Consider the following 15,913-nt stretch of genomic DNA (forward strand, 5'->3'; position numbering starts at 1 on the left):
GCCGGGACTTGAACTGGCACCCATATGGGATGCCGGCACTGCAGGCAGAAGCTTTACCTGCTGCATCACAGTGCCAGCCCCGAATACATTTTAAATGGTCGTATTCACAGGTGTTAAGGAGTGACAAGGATGGGAGGGGAATGCTATGAAGTATCCTTGTTTTGATTAAAATAGTCTGTTTCTGGTCTGTATCAGTGTGGTACGCTGGTGATACTGGACAGAAATTTGGCAAAGGCTATCTAGACTTTCTCTAGGTACTTCAGAATGATTTTTTTCTAAGTTGTAGTTTATAATAGGTAGTATGATCAGAGGCTCATCATCTAAACATTATATAGAAGCATAGAATAATTGTCCTCTCCCCGTTCCTCACCTGTTCATTTCTTCTCTCCAGTGACACCCTCATGGCCAGTTTTGGAAGGGACACTAGATTTCATTATTCTAAAATTTTATTTATTTATTTATATGAAAGGCAGAGAGACAAAGAGAAATTCCCCATCCATTGGTTCCCACCCCAAATGCCTACAATATGCACATATATATATATACGCATATATTAATTTATTTGAAAGTTATTCATTCATTTATTTGAAAGTCATCTATAGAGAGAGAGGGAGTGACAGAGAAAGAGAGAGAGAGAGTGACAGAGAGAGAGAGAGAGAGAGAGAGAGAGAGAGAGAGAGAGATATTGGTCTTCCAACTGCTAGTTTACTTCTCAGATGGCATCAGTGGCCAAGGCTGGGTCAAGCCCAAGCCAGGAGCTTCATCCGGGTTTCCCACGTGGGAGACCTTTCCTAGGCCAGCAGCAGGGAGCTGGAGTAGAAAGGGAACAGTGGGGACTCAAAGTGGTGCCGGTATGGTGGGTGGTGGTTTTACATGCTACTCCATGTTGCTGTTCCTGCAGGTGAATATGATAGGTGGTGGTTTTACATGCTACTCCATGTTGCTGTTCTGCAGGTAAATATTTCACATTCACTGTGTGTGTTATTTTTCTCGCCCTCTGGAATATGTGTTCCTCAAGTACAAGGATTGTTGTCTGTTTAGTTAACTGCTCTGTCCTGAGAGTGTAGAACAGTACCTGGTGTGAGTAGGTATTCTTTAAGTATTTGCAGAATGAATAGATGTTGGCAGGCTTACCACAGGTATCACTTACTTACATAGACATGATGAGCAATTGTGTGTATACTGTCTGATTGAAAATTGTTCTGATATTTTTAATTACAGAAGGCCTTACGACCAGATATGGGCTATAACACATTAGCCAACTTTCGAATAGAAAAGAAAATCGGTCGTGGACAATTTAGTGAAGTTTATAGAGCAGCCTGTCTCTTGGATGGAGTACTGGTAGCTTTAAAAAAAGTACAGGTAAGATGATTGTAATTTTGTAATTAATGTAAAAATTATACTATGTGAATAATAGATAGTTAATAATAAATAGTGAAAAGTGTTTCCTGAATAATTTGGTAATGATAACCTTCAGTTGAGAATGCTGGGGAAGAATGAACATTATATTTTAAAAGTATGAATTTAGTACAGAGTTGAAACTAAGTTTTAATAAATTTTCATCATTATTATTAATTTATTTGAGAGGCAGAGAGAGAAGAACCATCCACTGGTTCATTGCCTCCAGTGGCTGAGGCTGAGTCAAGGCAAAGCTGAGAGCCAGAAACACAGTCCAGGCCTCTGATATCGGTGGCAGAAACCCAGTTATTTGAGCCATCATTGCTGCCTCCTAGAGTCTGCATTGGTGGGAAACTGAAGTTAGAAACTGGAGTCTGACATAAAACATGGGTGTCTTAACTTCTAGGCTAAATGCCTGCTCCCTAACTTTTTTATTTTATTGATTTATTTATTGATTTGAACATCAGCCTTAAGGAGAGGGAGGGAGTGAGGGAGGGGGAGAAAAGAGAGAGAGAGAATGAATCTTCCATTTGCAGGTTCAGTCCCCTAAAGGCCACACGGCCAGGGCTGGACCAGGCCAAAGCCATGAGCCAGGAGCTCCGTCCCCGTCTCCCATGTGAGTGGCAGGGACCAAAGCATTGGGCCATCTCCACTGCTTCTTCCTGGTGTATTAGCAGGGAGCTGGATTGGAAGCAGAGCAGCCAGGTCACAGACTGGTGGCTCATATGGGATGCTGGCATTGAAGGTGCAGCTTTACTCCCTACACCACAACACCATCCCTCCATCCCCCAGCCCCCACTAATTTTTAACATTAATTACAAGCTTTAAAAATTTGGCTGGTCTTTTTACCTACATTCAGTGATTGGAGTGATTTTAGAAAAGCTTTCACAACTCAGGAGTATAAGATTTTATATGGTGGGACCGCTGCTGTGGTGCAGTGGGTTTAAAGCCCTGGCCTTGAAGCGCTGGCATCCATATGGGTGCTAGTTCAAGTGTAGCCTGCTCTACTTCTGATCCAGCTCACTGCTAATGTGCCTACAAAGTCAATAGAAGATGGCCCAAGTCCTTGGGCCCCTGTACCCACATGGGAGACCTGGAAGAAGCTCCTGGCTCCTAGCTTCAAATGGGCTCAGATCCAGCTGTTGTGGCCATCTGGGAAGTGAGTCAGCAGATGGAAGATCTCTCTGTCTCTCTCTCTCTGTAGCTCTTTCAAATAAATAAAATAAATCTTAAAGAAAGATTTTATATGGTATGTATGTTAAACGATAATAGAGATACTTCATATCCATAACTAGCTTAAGTAGTAAACATTAAATATATTTTTAATTGGGTGTGTTACTCTTTTCTCTCAGAAATAACCATATCTTGAATTTAGTGTTTAGCATTTCTTTTTCTTTATTGTTTTCCCCTATATCTGTATAAATTTCTAGAATAAAATGTTTACTTTATCATTTTTAACTTTATATAAATGAAGCATATTTTATTCGTGCATTATCTGTGTATAATAACTACATGCCAGTGCCAACAGTTTTATTTTTTATATTTGAGCCGTTAATTCGTGTTGGTGCGTGTGTTCTGACCTTTCCCCTGTCACATGACACCCAGTTGTTCTTGGCGGTCCCTGTGAATGTGGCTTACAGTTGTTCGCTGTTATAAACAGTATTTCTATGATATTCTGGTACGTCTTTCCTAGTACACAGTTGCAAGAATTTCTTTTTTGTTTGTGCCTAAGATGGAAATAATGAGCCACAGGGGATGCATGTCTACTACAAGTTAATGCCAAGTTGTTTGGCTTTCTCACCAGCAGCATATAAGAATTGCAGTCATGTCTTTTCCAGTGTACCACATGGAGCCTATGACAACACAATATAGAAGCCGGACACTAGTGTTTATGAAGCAGGTGACTCCTGGAGTGATTATTCCCTTATAAAAGAACTGTGATTCATTTAAAAATGTATTAGATTTCTACTATGTATCTTTGAGAAATGAGGAAAATAATAATGATTAAAAAGACAGCAGTGATACTGTTCCTGCCAGTTAAATATTAAACCCCGTGGCATGGATCATGTTTTAAATAAAGGTTCACAGAATGGAGATGTTAGTTTGAGCCATTGAGTTGGTGGAATTGGAACTTGAGCCAGGCTATAAATGTGTGACCGCATTTTGAAGAGCATTGGAATTTGTACAGTAGGCATGTAAGGATTCACTATAGATTCTCAAGTAGGATAATAATCTTCAAAAGTCATTATTTTCAAAACAAAATTACAAAAAACGGTCTGGAGAGAAGATAGCTGTGCACTTGCCCGAAGTGGCCAAGCTTGGAAGATGGATAGATTGAGACATCTATCCATCCCTGGGGGCCTCTTAGATCCCTTGTCTACCTTCATACTGATTCTGAATGTGGAAAAAAGGCAATTCGATTCCCCTTGTCAATAGAATTACAAGTAAAAGAAATAATGAAAAAAGATGGAAAGGATGGAAGAGGGAGGGAAAAAAAACTCTTCTAGATCCTTTATAGTACCATCTGAATTGTTTCCACTTGACTATACTTTTTTCTTATTGATTGGAAGTTTGAATAAGTATGAATTAATTTGCACACTTGTGTTTCCAATCAGTATTAAATAGCTCCCTCCTGTCTCCATTTTATACTGAGATGATCATCAGATTGCTATGGGAAGTTAATGCTTGTCTTTTTGGATTATGTCATTCCTTGCTGCTTTGTTAAATGTTGAAATTATGCATCTTCTAGTTTAAATCTTACTTTATTAATTTATTAAGGCAGAGAGAGCAGTATCATTTATCTACCCCCCAAATGCCCACATGGGCTGGGATTGGGCTAGGTCTAAGCTGAGAGCCAGAAACTCAATCCATCTTTCCTAGGTGAATGTCAGGGACTCAAGTGCTTGAGCCTTCACCTGATGCCTCCCAGGGTGCACCCTAGCAGGAAATAGGAATCAGGAGCAGAGCCAGGGCTTGAACCCAGGTACTCCAGTATGGGATGTGGGCACATCAGGTGTCATCTTAACACTCTCCAAATGCCTGCCCCTAAATTTAACTTCCTAATAGAAATGCTGTTGTGAAGATAATTTTAGTTTATTCAATTAGGGAACAACGTTTTAAATCATTATGGGGACAAATGTATTTGCATTTCAATCTCCCTGCCTCCCTCCCTCAGTGCTTCCCCACATGCTGATCATTCAGTTCATCCTGCCAGTACTTACTGATCCCCTGTACCCATTGGTAAGTGTGGGAGGCTCTGGGCGCACTACGATAAACAGAGTGCTGCTCATAGGCGTCTGATGAGAGTACAAGAAAGGCGCCTCTCAGATTGTGAGAGCGCCTTGTGCTGGGAGCAGCCTTCAGCACAGGGCATCTGATGAGGGTACAAGAAAGGCGCCTCTCAGATTGTGAGAGCGCCCTGCACTGGGAGCAGCCTTCAGCACAGGGCGTCTGATGAGGGTACAAGAAAGGCACCTCTCAGATTGTGAGAGCGCCCTGCACTGGGAGCAACCTTCAGCACAGGTGTGAGGCAAAATTGGAACGACCTCAGGGAACCTTCACAGGTGGCATGAGCTGGGCCTCAAAACTTTAGTCCTTTGTGTTGGAAGATTAGCAAAGAATTATTTTGCTCTTTTACATGAAATCTTGATTATAGTTAGTCCATTAATTACAGTGATATAATTGGAATTAATTTTTATTGTAGCAGTCTCATGACATGATATTATAGTAGTGCGAATTTTGAGTGTCACTGTTTCTTAGTTCTCTGACTATTGCTACCCAAATTACTTGATAGTAGGTGAAGTTTTTTTTTTTTTTTAAAAGATTCATTTGTTTCAAAGGCAGAGTTAGAGAGAGTGAGGGTGGGAGAGATAGAGAAAGGTCTTTCATCTTCTGGTTTACTCCCCAAATGGTTGAAACTGCCAGGACTCTGCCAGGACTCTGCCAGGCTGGAGCCAGAAGCCTAGAACTCCATCCCAGTCTCTCACATAGGTGGAAGGGGCCAAAGCACTTGGGCCATCTTCATCTGCTTTCCCAGCTGCATCAGCAGGGAGCTGGATCAAAAGTGGAGCAGCTGGGACCTGAACAGGCACTCATATGGGATGTCAGTATTAGGCTTGCAGGTGGCAGCTTAACCCACTGCACGGTAGTGCTGGCCCCAGGTGACGTATTCTGGTACTCACTTACTCAGTAATACTTAAATTCTCTGTGTTTACTCTGAAGTTATATTCTCAGTAACACTGTTTGGCTTTGCAACATCCATTTTCAGGGGTTTTGTTTTTAATTTTTTTTTTTTTTACTGAAAAGCTAAAAATTTATGTAGTCTTAAAAACAAGGCTAAAGTGATAATATGTTTTGTTCAAATTCACCTTTTTGCTTGAGATGATTTCAAAAGAAACTTCTGGAGAGAAAATATGTCTTTTGATGTTTACTGCCCCTCTGTAACTACCGCTCCCAACTCTCCCGCTGCTGCCCTCCAGCAGACTGGCTCCTGCACCTCACTGTGACTGCCAGCCACCATTCTGTAGTCTCAGACTCTAGAGATCTGATTTTCCTGTTTTCTTGATTTTCTTTCTGACTCCTTTGTCAGTTATTTGAGCAAACTTTTTAAATAAAGATGTATTTATTTTTTTTGGAAAGTCAGTAACAGAGGGAGGGAGAGAGAGAAAGAGATCTTCTATCCACTGATTCCCTCCCTAAGTGGCTGCAATGGCCAGGACTTGGTCAGGCAGAAACCAAGAGCCAGAAGCTTCGTTCTGATCTCCCATGTGTGTACTTGGACCATCTTCTGCTGCTTTCCCAGGCAGTTATCAGGGAGCTGGATCAGAAGTGGAGCAGCTGGTATTTGGACCAGTACCCATACAGGATGCCAGTGTTGTAGGTGGCAGCTTAACCCATCGCTCCACCATGCTGGCCTGCTTGAGAAAATTTTGAAGTAGGTGCCCCCACATTGCTATATCCCCATTGTCCCACCCCTGACTCCTCTCCAGTGTTTATTTACTTATGTCTCTTCTTCACATGAGCTCATGGCTCCAGGTCCTATAGGAGAGAAGGACTCAGGTTCTCTCTTGTGGTGCTGCTGGAGGGAAGGTACTTACTCTCCTTTAGTAGCAATACTCCTGTGCTTCCCACTGGAATGGAGTCCCATGATAGAGAAGAACCCTGAACCGCCAGCTGTTTGAAGCCTCAGGCACAGCCCCTGTTCCCTGCAGCTGCTGCTCCTCCATGCTCAGTAGCCCAGGCTGCCTCCTCTCTTCTCTTTTATTTTTATTTTTTTTATTTTTTAAATGGCCTGAACTGCACCGATTGGAAGCCAGGAGCCAGGAGCTTCCTCCAGGTCTCCCACGTGGATGCAGGGGCCCAAGGACTGCTTTCCCAGGCCATAGCAGACAGCTGGATCGGAAGTGGAGCAGCCAGGTCTCAAACTGGCGCCCACATGGGATGCTAGCGCTTCAGGCCAGGGCATTAACCCACTGCGCCACAGCTCCAGCCCCACCTGTCTTCTCTTAACTCCAGCTCTCCTGTCTGTGTTAAGACTGCTTGACCAGTTGCACCATTCCTCCCAGCTGGGCCTGCCTTCTCTGCCTGTAGACATCATTCGCTTACATTCTTCCTGCTCTCTGTAGAATCTCCTGCCTCAGTACCCACATCTTCTCTGAATTGCCTGATTGTACCATCTTAGTTTTTCTACCTCTCTGGGTGTCCCCTTTTATATTCATGTCAGTGGATTCTTTTTCCTACTTTTGGAGTATCTCTCACAGCTACACTTTTGGAATTCTTTGCATCTTCCATACCTACATTCTCACTCACAGCTACCGATGTACCTCAGTAGGGTGGCTTTTTATGGCATAGCCCTGGCCCTGACCAAGCTTTGCTAACTTTCAAGTCCTCACAAAATCTGAACAAAGCATAAGTTTCACAATAATTTTTCAAATATTAAGGAAGCCTACTGAGTAGTGCTTACTGATGGATTGGAACTATCCATAACTATCTATGAGTTTGTTGAGTTAAAAGGCATCTCAAAAAGGCTTTTTAATGGTCATGAAATAATTAAGGGCACAAATAGTTATCTAGTTTCATACTCTCGTTTGCTACAGCTTTAAAGAGTCTGTGAGAAAGAAACTGAGTCCTGTGTTTTAAATTCTAGTTCAGAGGTATTATGCATTAGGATGAGAGAAGGTGACAGAAAGTATATCACAGGATGGGTTAGAAGGAGCAAAGTTTCTGGCACCAGGATAGAACTCTTCTTGGGCTCATCTTATTTTTTTTTTTTTTTTAACATTTATTTATTTATTTATTTGAAAGAATTACAGAGAGTGGGAGAAAGGGAGTGAGAGAGGGAGGGAGGGGGAGAGGGGAGAAAGAGAGAGAGACAGAGAGAGAGAGAGATCTTCATCTGCTGATTCACTCAAATGGCCACAACAGACAGGGCTGGGCCAGGCCAAAGCCAGGAGCTTCATCTGGATCTCCCATATAGGTGGCAGGATCCCAAGCGCTTGGGCCATATTTTTGCTGCTTTCCCTGTAGCAGGGAGCTGGATCAGAAGGGGAGTTTCCAGGCCTCAAACCAGCAACCATACAGCATGCATGGGTTGCAGGCAGTGGCTTTACCTGCTATGCTACAGCACCACTGGCCTGACCTTGCTTAGCCTTTGTGTTTAGGCAGAGACTGGCTAGTAGTGGACTTTAATTCTTTGGAGATTATTTTGCTCACTGAATGTAATTTCTATCTAGACAGGCCCCCAGCCTTAAATGGTAAGGCTTGGACGATACTTGGTTAAGATTTCCACATATGTGAGGTTTATTTAAAATGAAAGATGCCAGGTTTGAGTGTACATATTTTAAGTCCTTTCTTTGCTTATATTTTAAGTGATTTTTCTTCTAGCAGTTTGACACATGCCTTTTTACGGACATTTCTGTTAACTAACTGTAAGGTCTCTCCTTTTTTTAAGACACCTAGTGTGAACCTTTTCAGCTTCATTAGTTGTGAGTAATTCTGGCACAACCTCCAAGTGTCAGAAGAAAACTTTTAAAATGATTCAGAGAATACCAAGAATATATTAGCCAATACTTGCTAACATAACTTTGCTCTTACCAAGTGTAAAGTAAGTTTAAAAAACCCAAAGAAACTTTGTTAGAGCTGAAAAAGATGACTTCTGAAGACTTGCTTATCAATATTTTATGAAAAAGATATTTACAAATCCAGATTCTCCACTAACCCCATACATACTGCCTTTTTTTAACTCATGAAATCACCAGACAGCTTTGAATCTGTGTCTGGGAATGACTTAATCTAAAAATTCAGTGCTTGCTTTAATCTTGATTTGTTGGCTTAGAGAAAAAGAAAGGATACAATTTCTAGTTAAATATAATTGGTTCAGATTTTAAGTTTTGCTGTAAATATGCCTGTAATGCTTATTTCTCCTAGTGTTTGAGAACCAACCTTTGATATTATGAAACTTAACTTAAAATACAAGTTAATTTATAATTCTAAATTAATTATAAACTGAGTGAAAGAGACATTTCTGTATAGCATGTTTCTATCTTGATGTTTCATGTATGCTAAAGGTTTCCTAAAGCTCTCAAATAAATCTTTACGTGTCACTTACTCTTGCTTTTTTTTGCCCATCAGTGATTACTGGAAGATTTAATTAGCATGTGTCTCCAAGTTCATGGTTTTCTTCACTTTAATTACTAGTGCCACATTATCCTTTTTATGTCTCCTAAAATTTTTTTCAGGAATTCCTTCAAAAATATAAGATACTTCGAATTTTGTGCTTCCCTGCATATTGAGTTACCTCAAGTCCCTTGTGACTAGCAGTTCCCAAGAATAGTGTCAGCATTCATGATTTGGCTAGAATTCATTAATTCTCTTGCCATTTTGATTCTGAAGTGCAAGTCTGTGTCAACGTCAAATTAAAATTTTTCTGTGTATATTACTGTTTGTTATTATTTAGTGTGCTATTGAGCAGCATAATTTTTCTGATGTCATTTTGCAGTTTGGGGGAATGAATGACTTCTGTATAGAATTTGCTTAAATGTAAAGCTCGTTCCTTTATTTAAAAAAAAATATTTATTTGAAAGGCAGAGAGACACACACTTAGACAGACAAAGAGAGGGAGATCTCCCGTCTGGTGGTTCACTCCCCAAATGTTATTCCCCTGGCAACAACCACGGCTGGGCCAAGTCAAAGCCAGGAGCCAGGATCTCCCTCTGGGTCTTGCACGTGGATGGCTGCCTTCCAGAGTCTACACTCGCAGGAAGCTGGAATTGGGAGTGGAGCCAGGATTCAAAGCCAGGCACTGTGGTATAGGGTGTGGGTGTCCCAAGCAGCATTTTAAGTGCTATGTCAGATACCCACTTGAAGCTTATTCCTTTAAATAAGGAATTTTGATTTTACTTGTTTTCACTAAAAATCTTTCTGAATAGTATTATGGTTTACTGCTTATATAAATCAAATATTGGGAGCTCTGCCAGCCACCCTACACCACTCCACCTGCTGTTGAAGTTCTCATAGCACTTGTACAAGTAGTTCTTCAGTACGCTGTAAGATAATTTTCTGTGTTCCAGTCTTCATTCTGCACCTAATGGCGTGAATTGTTATGGACTGCAAGCTTGTTTTCTTACTTGTATCTGTAAAAGCTAATAATTAGATGATCTTCTTTGTAGATGGTAGCAAACATGGGCATGAGCGATGGAAGCTGTCTGTAGCCAGGCTCAGGTTATTCGTGCCAATCATGCCTGTGAAGAGTAAAGCTCCCGTGTTCTTGAGGAGCGTTTTGGTGTACAAGGTTTCTCCCTCCTTCAGGAAGTAGAATCATGCTGTTTGTGCTTTGATGGTGGTAGCTTTTGTTTTACTTTTTATTCCACTATTGGTGTCCTTGTATAGCTTACCTATTATTTCACTTTGCCAAAGTTTGATATTTAACAGGGCTTCGTGTTTGCCAAGAATATCTTACTAGACATTTTATGTGCACTCCGTGATGACTTGACATTCATAGTCCAGTTCTCTTTCTTTTCCTTTCCTTGCTGTTCACTTCCCTTCTGAAACGATGGTAATTAGCACAGGTTCACTGTAGTTAAGATACTAAGTTAAAATTACTATTAACGGAGAAAATAGAAGTTACTGTTTCTAATACACGCACCAGCAAACACATTTCCTTTTCTGTTGTTTAATTTGAGAAAATTTGATGTCAACTAGATTGTCTATTTTTATGAACCGTTAACTAAAATATGATTATGTATTTTTCCAAACCATAGGAGTGTGCAGTACTCATTTTACATTAAAACTTATAAAACATGAAGTCAGTACTTGAAGTTTTCATTAGAAACAGTAGAACCAAAATAATTTGAAGACTATAATGAAATATAAAAGGCATTTTGCTATGATGTTAGATGACAAAGCATATATATCAGTTTACATGCTATTGCTGTTTTCACTAGTTAAAAAACACAGGCATTTGTACAAGAACTAGAAGGAGGTGCTGAACACAAAAGCCAGGGGCAATGAGTTTGTACATTATATTTTTGTTTTAAAATTTATTTAATGTCTTCACTGATTTTTCATTTTTTAAGGAAAAATTAGAAATATACATTTTTGGATATTAGGAATGAAATCCACCAAATGTTACGTCTCATAAGATGTAATTTTACATTCATATTTACCTTTAAATATCATTATTTTCTATAATTCTTTCAAGTTTCATCTCTAATGTTATTTCCTGCCCATATGGGAATCCTTTCTTTAGGTTTCTGATTTCATACTTTGCACACATTACATTTTAGTACTTACTAGTTAGTTACGTATGCATCAGACTTCATGACAGCTCGGGCCGATGGAGAAAACACAGGTTGAAGTCCTGGTCTGTCACTCGTTTTGTGACCATAGCATGTTAGAAAGACAGTGAGCTTCTGTCCTCATCCGTAATTTGGAGCCAGTACTACCTATTTTACACAAACGGTGAAGATTATCTCAGCTTGTATAAAGAGGCCGGCACTGTGATAATTATCAGTAATTCCACCTCTAATTAAAAAGACTTGAGTGTACCACTTTCCAGTTATGCATCTACTTTTCCTGGAACAAACTGGCTGTGTGAGTCAGAAAGACTTGATCAAGTTAACTAAAAATGTCAGCTTTACAAAGCTGTATGTGACTAGGGTATTAAAAACTTGGTAGTGTTGACTGCAGTAGCTAAATTACTGCTTTTTTATTTTTTGATGTGTTTTATACAGATTTAGAACCTTGAAAGTTTTCTTTGTTTTTAGAGACCCCTGACATCTGTTGATTGTATTATTAATTTTCATATTTTTCACATTAGATTTATATTGTTCAACCTTTTCTTCCTTATTTTCTCCAAGGAAGATTTTAAAACTTTTTTTCCCCCTAAATTAACTGCCCCATGAAATTTTAATGCAATGTACATAGTATATCTGCTTATATATGGTCTGTGTTTCTGTTCTTTATACTTAGAAAAAGAGAAGAAGCAGTTTTCATCCTTTGGAGAGATATTACCCTGCCAAGAGTCCATACCTTAGATGTTTTAGATTTGAGATTGATGGCTCAGAGCTTAGGTTGTAGTTGAATAATTCTGAGCATACCTTCTGATGTTCTGTTGATCAGGTGTGTGACCTTTTGTCAGTCTGTTAAGCTTTCTTTTAGTTTTTATGTTTTAAAATTTATTTGAGGTACAGAGACAGAGAATGAGAGAGAGACAGAGAGTACAAGCTGGGAACTCGGTCTGGGTCTCCTGTGTCGGTGGCAGGTGCCCAAATACTTGAGCCATCATGTACTGCCTCCCAAAGTATGCATTAGCATGCAGCTGGAATCAGGCGTCGAACTGTGAAGTAAACCCATGCATCTCAATATGGGATGGGATGCAGGAGTCCCAACTGGTGTATTTACTGCTCTGCCAAATACTCACCCCTCTGTTAAACTTTCTAAACTTCTTTGTCCTCATTTGTAAAATGGGAATACTAATCTCATCTTCATATGGACTAAGTAAAAATTAGATGAGGTAGTTCATGCAATACATTTAATATATATTAATGGTTCAATGCATATTGACTGTTATTGGTCAAAACCTCTATTTTGTTGATTTGAACTTAAGAACTGAAAGTCAAGAGATATGTAGCTATTCTTTTTCTATTTTTAATACTGATTACTCTGGAGGGAAAAATGTCAGGTTTAGTGGTAATATGAAATGAAATACCTATTGGTCGCCACAGTAACAAAAAGTTAGCAAGACAGAAAACATACTTGTATATATATGATTATATAGAGAGCATTATAACAAATTGATATGGCTTGAATCATAAATAATTTTATTAAATAATTCTGAATTCTATTTTCAGATATTTGATTTGATGGATGCCAAAGCACGTGCTGATTGCATCAAGGAAATAGACCTCCTTAAGGTAAATAATAAAGTACTGGCTATTTCAAACATTGCTGAACATATAAATGACGGTGATTTACTAAAATGCCACACTGAAATGCAAAAGGATTTTACAGACTTGTGCCACACCAGTTTCAAGTAACATTATGTAAGTTTGAATTTCAACACATTGAGGAATGTAACTGCCTTTGGGATTCATTGTAAAATAAGTGTAACGCTCTTATCTATTTCAAACTAGGAAGTATATAAAAGGGGCACAAAACTTTGAAGAAAAGTTTTTTTTGAAGACTGCTTTTTTTTTTTTAAAGGTTTATTTATTTATTTGAAAGTCAGAGTTACACAGAGAGAAAAGGAGAGGCAGAGAGAGAAAGAGTTCTTCCATCCTCTGGTTCACTCCCCGATTGGCTGCAATGGCCAGAGCTGTGCCGATCCGAAGCCAGGAGCTGGGAGCTTCTTCCAGGTCTCCCTCACGGGTGCAGGGGTCCAAGGACTTGGGCCATCTTCTGCTGCTTTTCCAGGCCACAGCAGAGAGCTGGATTGGAAGTAGAACAGCCGGTCTCAAACTGGTGCCCATATGGCATGGTAGCACTGCAGGCGGCGGCTTTGGCCGTTATGCCACAGTGCTGGCCCCAGAAGCCTGCTTTTTTTAAAATTAAGTTTTAGTTATTTATTTGAAAGGCAGAATGATGGGTTAGGAGGTATGGGGAGGAGAGAGCAACATGGAAAGAGATCTTCCATTCTCTCTAAATGGCCACAACAGCAGGGGATGGGCCAGGCTGAAACCAGGAGCCAGAAACTCCATCCGGATCTTCCACGTGGGTGACAGGGACTCAAGTATCTGGGCCACCATTTGCTTCTTCTCTCAGGCGCATTAGCAGGAAACTGGATTGGAAACAGAGCTGGGACCTGATCCAGGCGTTCTGAAATGAGATGCATGCGTCACAAGCCGGGAGTTAACCCACTCTGCCACAATGCCCAGCCCAGGAAACTGTTGACCATCCCGACCAGACTTTTAAAGATTAAGGAAATTGGAAGATTAAGGAATATAAAGGCATACATCAGTATTATATTAAAATGTGTTACACTGAGAATGTGGGCTAATATAGATGGTTCATTTACTTTTTATAATATTTCTGAATAATTTTTCTAGATGTACAAAGAGTGGATATGAAATATATGTCAGGAATTGTTCTTTTAGTTTTTCATCCACTTAAGAACATGACTGAGATTCCATTTATCTCTACGGCTTCTTTACTGAAGCTTCTGTAGGCAAATGCTGTGGCTTACATTACATTTTTAATTTTTAGGTTGGACTAGGGTGTCTTATGCCGCCTAAAATGAATCAGATTTATCAAAAAAGATAAAAGTTCAAATTATTCTTCCAAAGTATTTTGTTATTTGTAATTATTTTTGGCACATGAAAAAACTAGTTTAAATATGCATTAACTTTTGTTATAGAAAGAACATATTGGGGCCAGTGTTGTAGTGCAGCAGGTTAAGCTGCTGCCAGCCTCCCTTTTGAGGGCTGGTTCAAGTCCTGATTGCTCTACGTCTGATCCAGCTCCCTGCTAATGCACCTGGGAAGATGGCCCATGTACTTGGGACCCTGCCCCCACGTGGGAGACCTGGATAGAGTTCTGGGCTCCTGGCTTTGGCCTAGCCCATACCTAATTGATGTGCCATTTGAAGGGTGAACCACTGGGTATAAGGTCTCTCTGTGTCTCTCCCTGTATCTCCATAATTCTGACTTTCAAATAAATCAATCTTTAAAAAATATGACTAGTGCAAATGAGGAAACTATTTTTAAAAATGCAATAACATCAGCATAGTAAATATAGAGAGGAAGCTTTAAATGGAAACTGGAGAAGAAAGTCACTTACAATTCTTGAATAATTTTTATTGAGAAAGTATATGTAACTGTGTATAGAGCAATGCATATATTTTTACAGGTGGAATTTTTTTTAGGAATGATTTTACAAATCAACTCACACAGATAAGTTCTGTATATTTATATTGTTTGATATAAAAGTAATATTAACATACTGTATAGTAGATACCGTTTCTTTTTTGGTGGGGACTGAAATTATACCAAGACCAGTCTTCAAATTGAAGTAAATGGGATACTTCATTTACCATTGATTGTCCTTAAATGACAGTTCTCATTTTAGCAGTTAGTGATTTAATTCTGCCTTTTACTTGTTGCATTTATTTATGTTTACTGGGCATAGCAATACTTTTAAAAATCTTAAGTGCCTACTTTAATATTTATAGTAAATATTAAAATTAATTGATAAGTAGTTTTACTGTAAGTAATTAATGAAATTTATTTCAAAATTCACTACATTAAAAAAACACTATATACTGTCATAATATTTCTTTAAATAGGAAATATAGGCACTTAAGTTTATTTAAAATTGCAGAACTTAGGCCGGCACTGCGGCTCACTAGGCTAATCCTCCGCCTTGCGGCGCCAGCACACCGGGTTCTAGTCCCGGTCGGGGCGCCGGATTCTGTCCCGGTTGCCCCTCTTCCAGGCCAGCTCTCTGCTGTGGCCAGGGAGTGCAGTGGAGGATGGCCCAAGTCCTTGGGCCCTGTACCCAGGATAAGTACCTGGCTCCTGCCATCGGATCAGTGCAGTGCGCCGGCTGTAGCGCGCCGGCTGCGGCGGCCATTGGAGGGTGAACCAATGGCAAAAGGAAGACCTTTCTCTCTGTCTCTCTCTCACTGTCCACTCTGCCTGTCAAAAAATAAATAAATAAAAATTACAGAACTTAAGTGACTCTTGGGAATTTACAAGACAAACTTTCTGATGCCTGTTGTTTTTTTTCCTCAGCAACTCAACCATTCAAATGTAATTAAATGTTATGCATCATTTATTGAAGATAATGAGTTAAATATAGTTTTGGAATTAGCAGATGCTGGTGATCTATCCAGAATGATAAAGGTAAGGTTTTTTCTTAAAGTCATTATAAAGTTGGCTTTTTTCCTTCTAGGGCTTGCAAAGAACTTCAGAGGCCTCAGTGCCTAGTTTGTGGTAGCTGCGTAATAACGTGTAGGTGACAGTGATGGTGGTGAAGGTACTTTACCTGGTGATGATCACACTGGCCAGCTTAACTATTTGCA

General features: G+C 39.8%; 1 protein-coding gene across 4 annotated transcripts in view; it reads left to right on the forward strand.

The window, feature by feature from the left end:
- Positions 1-15,913, forward strand: part of NEK7 (NIMA related kinase 7) — a 148,372-nt gene that overhangs the window by 78,298 nt on the left and 54,161 nt on the right. For 3 of the 4 annotated variants that reach the window (XM_051821072.2, XM_070055070.1, XM_070055071.1), the window contains 3 exons: positions 1,222-1,362; positions 12,747-12,809; positions 15,624-15,734. In XM_051821072.2, coding sequence (XP_051677032.1) covers positions 1,222-1,362; positions 12,747-12,809; positions 15,624-15,734 — 315 coding nt within the window. The remainder of the gene's footprint in view (positions 1-1,221; positions 1,363-12,746; positions 12,810-15,623; positions 15,735-15,913) is intronic. The other variant, XM_070055072.1, reaches the window with a different exon arrangement.

The sequence above is a fragment of the Oryctolagus cuniculus genome, chromosome 13, assembly GCF_964237555.1.
Source record: "Oryctolagus cuniculus chromosome 13, mOryCun1.1, whole genome shotgun sequence".
Taxonomy (NCBI): Eukaryota; Metazoa; Chordata; class Mammalia; order Lagomorpha; family Leporidae; genus Oryctolagus; species Oryctolagus cuniculus.